The 13,685-nt window shown below is 48.8% G+C and overlaps 1 protein-coding gene across 2 annotated transcripts in view; it reads left to right on the plus strand.

Annotated features, from left to right (window-relative positions):
• The window catches only part of VAV2 (vav guanine nucleotide exchange factor 2), a 117,056-nt gene that overhangs the window by 82,134 nt on the left and 21,237 nt on the right, over nt 1–13,685 (plus strand). For both annotated transcript variants that reach the window (XM_056505496.1, XM_056505495.1), the window contains exons 4-6: nt 2,906–2,974; nt 10,546–10,648; nt 12,581–12,679. In XM_056505496.1, the coding sequence (XP_056361471.1) occupies nt 2,906–2,974; nt 10,546–10,648; nt 12,581–12,679 (271 nt within the window). The remainder of the gene's footprint in view (nt 1–2,905; nt 2,975–10,545; nt 10,649–12,580; nt 12,680–13,685) is intronic.

A 13,685-nucleotide genomic window follows, 5' to 3' on the forward strand; every position in this document is an offset into this window, starting at 1 on the left:
AACTCCAGAACAAATCTCTTGGTCTTTTCTTTTCAGCTCTAAAACAAACCCACCAGATCGATCCCACTTCCCTGCTTTGATCCCTGGCAGTGGTGCTGGGGGGTTGGGCTGGGATGGAGCTTTATTATCTCTGAAGATCCTGTTTGATGGCACTGGGGGCTTCTGCTTTTCCTCTGAGCAGGGAGGGGTTTGCAGCACGGGCTGGGAGGATGAATGGCTCAGCAGGTGGTTCTGCATGGTGGGGGAGTGAAAAAAGCTGAAGATATGAAATAAGAGACAATTTCAAGTGAATTTTAATAAACTGGGATCTCTGCAGACCTGTTGGGTTTCAGTGGACTCTAAATGCTCATTTCTTTGGGTATTCCCAACTAGAGTGTGCTCCTAAGAAGTTGCAATGTGCCTGGAGGTCTTTGAGAATTTCCCAGGGGGATCCACAGCTTTTAGATCTTTAGACTGACAACATTTTTACTCATTTTACAAAGAAAAAAAATGACTCAGGTTATTCCCAAACCAGGTGTTTGCTGTTGGGGAGCTCATGGCTGGGGAAGGGGCAGCACCTGGATGGAAATGCTGCTGCCTGCATGGCTGGGGCCAAGGGAAGGGATCTGTGGGAAGGTTCTCAGTGAAAACCCTGTGCTTGTGAGAATTACTGGGTTAAAAGATCTCCCAGGTGGATTTTCTTTGTGCTGCTGTAGGGATCTGGTGGGTGGGAGTGAGAGCAGAGCTCTCCTCCTCCAGTCTGTCCCCACCACATCAAACCCATTCCTGCAGCCAGCTCAGGTGTGTTCAGTGACAAAAAAAAAATAACCTAAGTGGATGTGTAAGTGAGCTTAAGTTAAAAGTAGGGAGATATTTCGAATAGTGGAGCTAAATAGTAGAACTAAATTAAATTGTGTTGCTGCTCTTAGAACTCCTGGGGAAGAGCAAGGGATGAGCAAAGGAATAACCCAAGGCTTTGTCCAAAAATCTGCCCTTCAGCTCCAGGTTTTGGATGGTCCATTTAGCAATCCTCACCCTGGTGTGACTTTTCTCTCTAATTGCATTCTGTGAGTCCTTATTTAGCCATTAGCTGCCTCTGCAGGGACACAGGTTATTAATTCCTCCCCTGCCCTGACTTTCACTCTGGGCCTCCACTGGTGGTCAAGGTGAAGCTGGGAGGGCCAGGGGAGCTGCAGCCCCATGAAACTCTGATTAGAAAATATTTTTCTCCCTTTTCTGCCTCCTTGTCTTACTGGGGGGGTTGTATCACAGGAGCCAATTACACCTGGAGCCCAGATTTATGGCTGGAGATGTGTCCATTTGATTTCAATATTCTTTGTGGCTCTTTTATTCCTTTCTCTGTGGTGTGGCAAGCAAGGAAATAGTCAGAGATTAAGAGCAGAAGATGCATGTAAAAGAAAGGAGGTTGTTCCTTGTGGTGGGTTTCTTTTTACAGGTGTTTGAACAGAGGTCACCCCTGAGTTCTGCCAGAGCTTTGCATCCCTTGCCTTCCTCCCTCCTGTGTTGGCACTTGGACCTTGGGTGCTCCTTGCTGCAGAGGCAGGGCAGCAGTGGTGGCTGGAATTTGGCTAAAAGTGGCTGGAGCAGCTCTCTCCCCTGCTGGAATCCCCACCTGGGCAGGTTTAGGCTGAGCTCACTGCAGGTCTCAGCACTGCTCCAGAGTGCTGGGGCTGCTCACTGAGGTGTAGCAGGGGACAGAAAGCAAATTAATGCCAGTGAAAAGATCCAAAAATAGCAAATTCAGGGGCTAACCAGGCCATGTATTAAATCTTTCAGGAGAGGCAATCTGTCATGGGCAAGAGGAGGAGATGTCTCTTAGGGGGGCTGGGGGCTCACATGGAGCCAGCCTTGTTCCTCCACAGCACCACTGTCCCATCCCCATGGTTCACAGCCCTGAGTTCCCAAAAATATTTCAGGATAATTTATCTTCTGCTGTTCATTTGTGCTTAAGGTACAAATCTGATGTTATTACTGTCTTTTCATTGGTAGAAAATGATGTGCAAATGAAAGGAAAGCACCATGGTCTTGAGCTTTAAAAGCGTGTGACCAGCTGTCTTGGTTTGATTTGGGTTTGCCAAGTTTAATATATTTAATTTCTTTTAGAGGTAGGATTTAGGAGCCCCCCCTGCCTTATCCAGGTGCCCAGAGCTGTCCTGCTGCCACCCTCCCTGTCCCTGTGCCCGTGGGGGTGCCACAAGGTGCATCCAGCCCCAGCCCAGCCTGGCCCTGAGCCACCAACAACACGTGGGGTTTAATTAAAACAGCATTTTTCATCTGCCTCATACATTATTTGGTTATTGCTTCAGAATGAGCCAAGGAATTCTTGTGTTCCCCCCACTCCCTCCCTCACTGCTTTAATCTGCTTTTCTCCCCTCCTTTCTTTCTGCCCTTTCTGTGTCCTTTCCCTCATCTCCAGGGGTTTAACTTTTTTCAGCTGTCACAAAGTCGGTAAGGTGAGGAAGCCTGGGGTTCATCCCAGTGGGATTGCAGGGAGGTGGCACTGGGAAGCAGCTCAGAGTGCCCAGCCCTGAGCAGGGAGGGAGCTCACGGGCAGAAAAGCTCCACTGCTGGAGGAGATGCTTCTGCATCCCAACAAATCCAGCAAAAGGCTGGAATTTAGATTCCTGAGCTGTTTGTGCAGCAGCAGCTCAGCAGGAAGGGCTCAGCCAGGCTGTCAGACCATGCAGCTCCTCACTTTGGAGCCCTGTGTGCTCAGCCCTGGGAGGAGGATTGTCACCCTGCCCTGCCAGCTGTGCCCTGGGGAGCACAGAGGTGGCTCTCTGGCACAGATGGGCTGGCAGTGGGTGCTCTGTGCTGCTCACAGGGTGCTCAGGGCTGGGCTGAGCCCAGGGGCTCTCTGAGGGCTGAGGCTCTGCTATAACCCTGCCATTCCTTTCCTTCCCAGGCCCTTCCCTTCGGAGGAGACCACGGAGAACGAGGATGACGTGTACCGGAGCCTGGAGGAGCTGGCAGAGTGAGTGAGCTCACCTTCTCCTGGGAGGGCAGCTCTGGCCTTCCAGCAGGGGCAGGGAAGGCTTGACAGCAGGGCTGGGAGAGCCTGGATGGCTGCTTTGATCCTGCTGCCAGGAGATTCTTGTGCTCTGACAAAAGTCCATCTTTTTCTCGTGTACAGCCCTGGGAGATGTCACTTTTAATCATGTTGAGCTGATGAGTGGCTTGGTGGGGGTGAAAGGGCCAAGCCCAGGGGAGCTCCTGCTCCTCCTAAATCCCAAAACCCTGAGGTATAATTCATCCTCTGAGGTGATCCAAGCCTGCTCTGGGAGTGGGATACCCACTGTTAACAGTGCTGGTTCCCCCCACGGTGTTTTTTGGGAGCTGCATCCCCCATGTGTGATTTTGGACCACACCAGCTGGCCCTGGGGCAATCAGAGAATAATTTGGGTTGAAAAGAACCTTCAAGATAATTTCATTCCACCCTTTGCAATGGGCAGGGACACTCTTCACTATCCCAATTGCATCCAAGCTGGCTTTGGACCCTTCCAGGATTTTGGCATGACACCCATCCTGCTTGTCCTTGCTGGGACATGGGGTGATGCTGCTGCTGTCCTGTCTGTGTTTATCTGGTTTTTCTGCCTGTGCTGATGATGTAACAGGCTTTTAAATTCAACCTTGAGCTGCAGCACACACAGTGAAGTGCAGGCACTATTGGAATTCAATGGCAGCATTCCCATCAAGCCAGGGTTTTGCTTATGGAGTGCAGTCTGCTGCAAACAGAGGGATGGGCTGGGTGGATATGTGGCTTTATGCAGTTAAATATTATTGTTCCACAGCATAAATAATAAGACTCCTTAATCCAATGAGTTCCTTATGGCTTCAGTTATTACAGAAGTAAATCATAAATTACCAGCAGAGGGAATGGAGTACCCTGGAATTCCCTGCTTGCTGTTGGCTCCCAGCAGCTGCAGTTTAATAAAATTTTAACTAAGAAAGGAATCCTTTCAAGAATTGCATTTTTTGTGCCCCCTCTCCAAAAGTGCTCAAAATCCCTTTAATATCAGGGCTTAAAATTCCTGTTTCTCACACACAGATGTGCTTTTAATTGGAGAGAGGTTTGTGTGGGGACTGTCACTGCTGGTGGGGATGGCAGTGCTGGGCTGGAAAGGGTGAGTTTGGGAGGCTGCACTTGGTTGTTTGGTGCTGGAAATGAGTTCCCAGATTTAAATCTGCTGAGGACAAGGTGTCCAGGTGGAATCTTCCCAAACTGTTCCTTGTTTCTTGCTCAGAGGGGCTGTGATGCCCATCAGATAACTTGGAAATTTATTTCAGCTGATTTCCCTGTTCTGTCCCAGATCTCCAACTTTTAACTTTCCCATTCCATTTTTCTTTTCCCATTCTCTGCAAAATCCTCTTTTTTACATCTTACTTAGCACTGCTGGGGGAAAGGCACTGCACAGATTCCTTCATGAAGGTCTGCCCTCCCAGTGCATGGAAACAGAGCCTACAAAACAGTGTCAGAACTCCCCCATAGCTGCAAAAACCCCCAAAAAAACCCTGGAGAGCCCCTTAGCAGGAGTGCTGCTGCTCCTGCTGCCCTTTCTCCCTTGGAGCAGGAGATGTGCCAGTCCCAGTGGTGTGGAAAGCCCCTCTGAGCTCAAACAGCTCCCCAAGGGCAGCAGTCCCTGCTGGCAGTGATCCAGTCCCTCCAGCATCCCTGCAGCCTTGGGAAGGTGTGGCTGCAGCCAAAATCCTTTTTTTATTTGGAGGTGAGGAAGTGATTTCCACAGCAGGCAGGAATGATCCCAGGTGTGGAGGGAGCTCTGCCTGTGGAACCTGCAGGGATTTGTCACCTCAAGGTGCCACTCTGCTGTCCCCAGAGGGACAAGGGGGGGTGAGGAGGGACAGCCCTGGTGGCTCTGTGCCACCCTGGGAGAGAGGAACCCCCAAAGGGAGCTCTCAGGGTGTTGTGCTGTTGCACAAAAAACTCAGGATAAACACTGAGTTGGTTCTAACTAGACATTTTGTGGGCTGGTAAATGAGTTTTGGTTTTTTTGGGATTTTTTTGGGGGGTTTTTTTGGAGAATGTCAGAATGTTTCGTTTCAACTGTACTGAAATGGAGCAGTTTGGTGTCCCCAGGTTGAGATTTTGAATTGCTGTGCTGCAGAGCCTTTAAAATACAAACATATTTGTGCTGGAGGGGCTGATTTGGGCAGCAGAAGGAACCAGGCTTTGTCCCTGTTGTCCCCATGATAAGGTTGAGAACCTTTATCCTGACAACTCTCCCAGCACAGGGAGCTGTGGGACACAAACCCAAAAACCAGTGCCAGGGCTGGCCAGGGGGTGCAGGAACAAGCCACAGGATATTGGTGTGTTTAAAGGACGTTTAACCCCATTGTGTTCTCACCTCTGGGGTGTTGCAGGGATTAATCCAGCTCCAGACAGATCCCAGCCAGCAGATCAAGGCACACAATTGCCTGGAAAGAGCTATTTAGTTAAAAAAAAAACCCAACAATTGGTGATGGAGAGGGGAAGGGAAGCTAAAAGGCTATCAGGGGAGCTGGGAGGTTCTCAAATTCCCTGTTTCTGTGCCCTGGGCCAGATGGCAGCTTGCAGCAGCCTGGGCAGATGGCAGGGGCTGCCTGCACTGCAAGTGCCTGATGGATGCTGGGGGCAGGAAAGGGACAATTGGCCTCTGCTGCCTGATTTATTCCAGCCTGCCCCTGGGGCAGCTCTGGGGGCAGTTTGTCCAGGGAATGAGCTGGGTTTGCAGCAGCAGGGTGTGGCTCATCCCCTGCAGCCTGTGCCCCACACCAGGGGTGCTGCAGTGACCTTTGTCCCAGGGATGCTCCTGCAGGTCCCCAGGGATGGGAGCTGCTGCTTCCCACATGGCTGTGGCTGCTGGGAGCTGCTGTCAGGAGGCAATTATCCAAATTATCCACCTTACTGCCCTGCCAACTGCTTCTCCATCCCCTTTATGGCCCTTTCAGCTGCCCCAAACCATCCTGGTACCTCAGAGTTGTACTTAACATTTCACCTAAATTTCCTCCGCTGCCACTTGAGCTCTCTCCAGTTACTTTGGCTCATTAAATTTATGAGACTGATTAATCCTGGCTCTCTGTACAGCCCCAGAGCCTTTTTTATGATGAACCTTCTCAATTTCATGGCACTGTCCATCTGCAGTGGCACAATCAGGTAGATTGCACAGGGCAGATTTTGGGTTATTTGCTGGCTGCTTGAAGAATCCAGGGTCAGGCAGAAGTTCTGTTTGACATGAAACATTCAATTTGCATAATTTTATCTTTATTTTCTCTTCTGAAGACAGTTTGTTTTGAGGAGTTGTAGTGTTGCATAGAGGACCAAATGAATGTTTTAGGCTAAGCAGGTGCCCGCTCCTGGAGAGCTTTGTCCCACAGGTTGGTGTTGGTGTCCCCAGCTCTTGTTTTGAGCTGCAGCTCACTGGGAATTTATCCCTGACAAATTCATGGGGATTAAAGTGTATTCCCAAACTTTCCATCCTAGAGAAGGGGGATCACAGTTCCTCAAGTGATGCCTCCTCTGGGCTCAGCTTCTTGCTGTCACCAGCACTGCCCCCCTCACACCTTCCAAAATATTGCTGAGATCAGCAGAATTTCTGAAACCCATTGAGAGAAGTAACAAGCACGGGAGCCAAGGTGAGATGATAAGTTAGCTGCCACTTTTCTCATTATTTTTGCTGTGTTGGACAAGCCAGGCACAACAGCCCCTCAGATAAATGGTTCTGTGGTGCAGGACACTTGAGCCAGAGCACTTGTGAACGTGTCTGTCCTTCTGTGTCACTCAGATTGATTTTTGCACGTCCTGCTCGTGCATTTCTAGGATCACACTGGTCCCTGTAACTGTGTGAGGCTTTTTCTTGGGATCAGAGCATTCCACTTGGGATGGGGAATAGATGGGAAAAGTCTTCTGCTATTTCCAGACAAGTGTCTCCATCCAAATCCAACCTGAGCCATTAAAACCCTGTGAGATCTCCAGCCCAGCAGCTGCTCACCCTGAAACCTCAGCCTGCCAGATGTGCTGAGATTTAGGGTCTGCTTGTCCCCTCTGGCAGGGTGAGGGGGTTGGTTGGAGGAACCCCTGAGTGAGGGGGTGGTTGGAGGAGCTGTGTGTTCACAGAGAATGACAGACTGGGGTTACTGGGGTTACTGGGTGGATGGAGCCTCCCTGCAAGTGCTCTCCCAGCCTGGGCCTGGGCTGGCTCTGAGATCTCCTGGCTCTTAACCCAGGACTGGAAATTTGGGGTTGTCTTATTTTATCTCCTTCTGTCCCTTCTGCTCTTTCTTTTGCTGTTCTTGGTGGTTCTGGCTCTTTCCTCAGCATGGTTTGGATGGAGTTTTGGTGTGCTGGGTTTGTCCTTGAATTCTTGAGGCTGGCACAAAACTCATCAACTTCCCACAGGAGCTTTTATGGGTGGGGAGGCTCTTTAGTGGCCCTGAAATCCATCAGAGCCTCCCCAATGTTCTTGCAAAGATGAGGTGCAGGGCTCCTTCATGCTGTGTGTCATTTATTGGGGCGTCATGTCTGTGCTCATGGTCCCTTCCAGCCCAATAATTCTGTGATTCTGTGGATTTTCTCCTTCCTTTTCCCTCCCATCCTGGCCCCTGTGTTCTGGGAGCTGCTCCTTGTGCCTGGGTGGGTGTTAGTGCAGAGCAGGCACTGCCAGTGAGCCAGAGCTCAGCCAAAAACATTGGGGTTTTTTTTGCCTGAAATTGCCTTAGATATGAAAAGCTTTATTCATTATCAGCTTTTCTGGCTCTGCCAGCCAAAGCTGGTTACATCCAACCCAACAGCAGCAATTGCAGATGCTGGTGCTCCCTCTGAGGGGCAGCTGAAATCCCTTTGCTAAGCCCAGAGCTGTCAATGAATCTCCTAATCCAGGCAGTAGATCACAGGCTCTGATACCCACGGGTAGCTCACAGACTCTGCTGCTTCCATTGAAGGAGTAAATTGCTTTTCTTTGTGAGGAACCAGGTGATCTGGTTTTCCTTGCCAAGCTTGGGATGCTGAATTTATTGCCTGAGCTAAAATCATCCCAATCCCTGTTTTAAGGACAGGGAAGGAGTGAGTTTTCAGCAGGTGGGGACAGGTGAGGATCAATAAGTGCAAAGCAAAGATGTCAACACCTGTACAGCACCTCAGGAGCTGGGCTGCTCCAGGACAGGCTGAGCCTGGAGGTTTTACTGCTCTCACAAAAACTGGCAGCCCTGGTGTTCCTCAGAGATGCACTGAGGGTGAGTTTTAATAAATAACAGACAGTGGTGGTGTTGTAATGCTGCCAGGGCTGTTGGGTTTGAGGAGCTCTGGTGCATCCCCCCAAAGCTCTGCAGTGGAGGTGTGTGTCTGGGTGTCCCCAGCATGTGGGAATAGTTCCTATTTTATTTTTTTTAAATTATTTTTAAATTTTTTTTTTCCCCCAAAAGCAGAAATTGGAGTAGAGAGGGACCATCTCCTGATCGTGTCACACCCAGCTGGGCTCCTGTTGTGGCATTAACCCAACCACAGAGAGAGGAAAAAAAACAACTTTTACTTTTAAACAGTTCATTCTTAAAAGTAAACACTCCATGAGTTTAACATAGCCCATAAACACAGTTTAGAAAAGCTGTGAAAATGGGAAAAGTTAGTGGAAAATAAAGCCACAAAAAACTGTTTTTTTTTCTCTTGTAGAAAAAATCCCTATAACCAAACAAGAAGAGACTCCTCTCCCTAAAGTGAACCAAAAAAGAATATTTAAATTAACGACTAACTAAAATATTTCTATATGTTATTATTTAAAAAAATCTAAAAGTTGTATTATTCTACATGTATTATTCCTTTATGTTATTAATAAAATTCTCCTTTACACCCTTTAAATTTTAAACCTACCTTACTTTTACTCCTAATTCTATCCCACAACAACAACAAAAAAATAAATATATTAAAACCAAGAAATCTAAACTACTACATTAATGAAGAGAACCCTTCCCAAGAACCCTCCAGCCAGGGAAATGATGTTTGCAGAGAGGTGTGGGCAGGGAGATCCATCAGGAGCTGGGAGTGCCTGGCTCTGGATGAGGAGCAGAGCTGAGAATATAAATATTGGTGCAGATAATAACAGCAATGCCTGGGAGGGAAAAGATGGATCACCAGCTATTAGTGGGCATTATTGCAGCAGCTGCAATGCATCACCCAGGAAAAATGGGATGGATACATCATGCCAGTGTATTTATTTAAAATCCCCCAACTTTTATTAAATAAATCTGTTTGTATAAATAGAAAGGGCTGTATTTAAGCAGAGAAATAAAGCTGGTTTTTCAAGCAGATGTGCTCTGCTGCTCCCTGATATGTGGCAGGGAGATGTTGAGTGTCACACTTGGAGCACAGCTTTACACCTAAATTTATTTGTGTGTAATTAATACCCCTGTTGAAAGACACAGCTTGTAAAATATGTGAGTGCTGTTTGATATTCCAGCATTTCCCACTGTCCTGGTCCTGTGGGATTGACTTCAGTGGGAGCCATTAGCAGCCAGCACCTGTAGATCTAAGCACTGGAATTATTACTGTTAATTGCTATTTAATATGGGCTGAATTTTCAAAAGTATTCCAAGGCTGAGGAGCCCCTGGGAGAGGTGTGAAGGCTCAGATGATAATTAATTACTGAGCACCATCACCTTTAGCACAGCCTGGGCACTGCAGCTCTGGGATGCCTTTGATGCCTGGGATTCACTCAAAATGTGACATTTTGCTGCTTCATTTCTCTCTGCTGTAAATATTGTTGTTGGCCTCTGCCCACGAGCTGAGTTTGCCATTTGGTGGCCAGGAGAGGCTCCTACTTTCCTCTGGGAAATGCTGGATCAAAAATCACCCAGTTGCCCATCAGGGCAGGGAGCTGGTGCATCACACAGAGAATTTAAACCTGGCTGGAATCCAGGGCTGGGTCCAGGCTTTGCTCTGGGTGCTGCACAGCCCAGGGGTTTGGTCCATCAGGACTGGGATGCTTCTCCTGCTCAGAGACATCAATTTCTGCTCCTGCTTGGAGTGATCTACTCCTGCAGCAGTTTGCAGCCCTGGCTGGAGTAAGAGGATTTTTTTTTTTGGCACTAAGGAAACCTTTCAGTGAGGAACTGCAAAATCACATCAAGAGCAAACACAGAGCCTTAAGCAGACCAAAATCCAGCCCTTAGAGTGAATTGTGTGAGCATGGTGGAGTCACTGGTGCCAGAGCTGGTCCTGCAGAGCAGCTGGAGCTGGTGGCTCTGGTGGCCCAGGTGGTCCCACTGGGCTCTTGGCTGGCAGCTCCATCTCAGCTGGGCCCATTAGTGCTGAGCAAAAGCTCTGCAGGGGCAGAGCTGGCAGCCTGGGCAGGCCTGGCACAGGGCACACAGCGTTTCTTGGCTGGGATCCCCCTCGTGTCAGCGCTCTGCCCGTCCCAGCTCGGCGGGCAGGAAGAACTGTGCAGGCACTGATGTGGGGAAAGCAGACAGCACGTGGGTTTTCACAGGATTTCCTTGTTGTGCTTCTCTCAGTGAGCAGCCCTGGTTGTTATCCCTGACTCCTTCCCCTTCTCCCTGCAGCGAGCACGACCTGGGGGAGGACATCTACGACTGCGTGCCCTGCGAGGATGAGGGCGACGACATCTACGAGGACATCATCAGGGTGGAGGTGCAGCAGCCCATGGTAAAGCCCAGTGTGCCTTACAGCCTCACCTCGGGGGCAGGGAGGGGCTCCAGCAGGGAAATAACTCCATCACTGGCAGGTGGTGCTGCAGGGAAGGGAATCACCCACATCTGAGCACAGCTGGGATGGCACCGACCCCCTCTGCCAGGGGTTTGCCAGCCCAGCCTGTCATCTGCAGAGTTTGGGGAGGAGGAAGGGCAAGGGAGACCTAATAAGCCCTAAAAGATAAGCTAAAAATAGTGCTTGGCTGCTGAGGCTGTGTCACTCCAGCCTTTGCAGGCAGGCTCCATCAGCCAGAGGTGCTGCCAGAATTTTGGTATTTTTAGATCCAGGTGACAGATCTGTGTGTGAGGGATCCAGCAGCTGCATGTGCCTACCTGGATGGCTCAGAGCAGGCAGATGTTTTCAGTGTGGCATTAGGGACCAGCAGCTGTCACCTCTAAAACACTTTTGCTGAGTGTGAGGCAGGGACAGCACCATGGGGGGACCTGTGGTATCTCTGTGGAGCAAATCTCACACTCCATGGATGAGCCAAGGAGGTGTTGGTGGCCCTTGCACCCCCAAAAGTGCCCCCAGCTCTGCTGCAGGGACCTTCTCCAGACTGTGACCTTGCCAGTTTTCTCCCCCCCTCCAACATCTGCCACCCTCAGGCTTTGTTCAGATCATTTCTGTCCCTGGTTCACACAGTGCACACCTCCCTGGAACACAGCAGCATCAGTGGACAAGTTCAGTGATCAGTTCCCTCCCAGGGAACCCAGGGGCTGCATCCATGGGTGCTCTGATCCCTCCCCTCTCCCAGCTCACCTGGGAGTGGGACAAAGATAACAACACCCTAATTCCATCCCTGCACACCTGGTCTGCAGCTGGAGGAGCTCCCTGCACACCAAAACCCCCTCTGGACAAGGAGTTGAGCCCAAAATATTCCCTGGTCCTGCCCCAGTGCTTGGATCTGAGGCCAGCACAGCTCGTTGGCCCCCAGTGGTTTTTGCCACCAGTTGCAAAAGGGAACTGCCCTGGGAAGGTTTTGGGAGGAATTTCTTGCATAAGTGGAAAAAATGGGTGAAAGTTCCAGCAGCCAGGTAATACAGGATTAAAATGAATAGAATTGGCAATTTTTCACTGTCCCCTCCACATTATTTCATGTTTTCTGCTGAGCAGTGTTGGAGTTGAGAGCTGTGACTCCCTTTCCCCTCCCTGAGCAAAAGAGTTTATTTTTAAAATATCTGCCAAAAAAAAATGAAACATTTTGGGTAACATTTGTTGTGTTACCAGCGAGTGTGTGATGCTAATGGCTTCTTGTATTTCTGCATGCTTCAGATTAGATACATGCAGGTAAGATGAACTGGTTAAAATCTGGGGATTCATCCAGCTGTGGGTTCTGAGGGGTGGACAGAGGGGCTCTGTTCCTGTGCATGACCCATCAAACCCCATCACTGAGCTCCCTCCCAAATTCAGGTTCTGCCCTGCCAAGTGCAGCAGCTCCCAACTTTACAGAGCAGAAGTGACTGCAGGACTTGGGGAAAAGCACATTTCATCAGATTTGACCTAAAATAATAAGAACTGGCAACCCTGTTAAAGTTAAAACTAACATTTTATTTGTGACCCGTTTAGTATCTGTTGCAAGTTTCATCTTAAACAACAACAAAAAAAAAAAAAAATAAAAGGGAAAAATCAGCCTTTATCTCTCATTATTCTTCTTTAGCTAATAGTCTTTGGTGGTGTGGCTGTAATAAACAGAAAAAATGCAGTGTTTTCCCTGTTTCTCCTTATATTTTTTGGATAAAAGCAGTTCCCTTTAGCATAAACCAGGAGTGATTCCTGACTTCCCAAACCTGTGCTTGGTTGCTGTAACTGGAGACTGAGCTGGAGCCCCAGCAGGTTGCTGGATCCCCTTAGGACCATCTGACTCTGCCTTTATTTTCCTCTCCCTAGAAAATGGGAATGACAGAAGATGACAAAAGGAATTGCTGTTTGCTGGAAATCCAAGAAACTGAGGCCAAATACTACAAAACACTTGAGGACATAGAGAAGGTGAGAGCTGAGCCCTCTTTTCCCAGCAGGAATTGTGCTGGGCTGGCTCTTGCTCCTGGAGCTGGCAGGGGCAGGATGGAGGAAAATGGGAGAGGATCCACAAAACCCAGGCTGACAAGCACCAATGTGCAGGAGCCAAAATCAGCTTTTTTTTTTTTTTTTTTTTCTGATTGCTGCAGATTAGGCTGAAAACCCTCCTGCTGTGTCCCCCCTACCCTGGGGTGAGAATCTCCCACTCCTGGCTGGGTTTGCTGATAAGAGCCCTGCTTGCAGATATCTCTTATCACTCTGATTGCCACGGAATAATTCCTTTATTCTGAGTGCTGAAGCTGTGCTGACTTGCCATTGAAGCTAATTGGATTAAAAGGAACGTGCTGCTGCCTAAATTTGTGGGGCTCTAATTGGTTCTGATGAATTATTGTGGTGCCTTTTTAAAAAAAAAACCAAATAAAAGCCAGGCTGTGGAGTCGTGGATGGAGCCTGGAGGTGGTTCCTGCTCCCAGGAAGGAAGAGCAATAATGAAAATCAAGCTGCCATTTCTAATCACCCTGATGCTTTTGTTTCCTCCCCTTTTGCCATTCTTTCCCTCTGTCTGCTGGAATTTCCCTGAAGAAGCTGTGAAGCAAGGCTGGAAAAATGGAAGCACGTTTCCCATTTTCCAGGAAAATGTCCCAATATATTTGTCATTTATGTTTCCAAGGAACAGTTCCTTGGAAACAGCCACAGCCCTCTGGTTCAGTAAGAAGGAAGAGTTAAATTATTGCTTTCATATCAATTAAAGTTTACAAGGGCTTTGCAGGTCCTGGGGTGGAAGTTCCCCTCTTGGCTGTGTTGCATTTGGGGTTTTTTGGAGTCCCAAGTCACGTAGATGTTCCTATGAATATGTATTTGTTCAGGAAGGCATTGCCCATGTAATCACATCATCTCTGCCTTCTCAAGGGCAGAATTCCAGGGAGATAAAGAGCTGGGGAGATGCACCAGTGCAGCCAAGGGCTGCTGCTTTAGG

This window comes from Oenanthe melanoleuca, chromosome 17 (genome assembly GCF_029582105.1).
Source record: "Oenanthe melanoleuca isolate GR-GAL-2019-014 chromosome 17, OMel1.0, whole genome shotgun sequence".
Lineage (NCBI taxonomy): Eukaryota > Metazoa > Chordata > Aves > Passeriformes > Muscicapidae > Oenanthe > Oenanthe melanoleuca.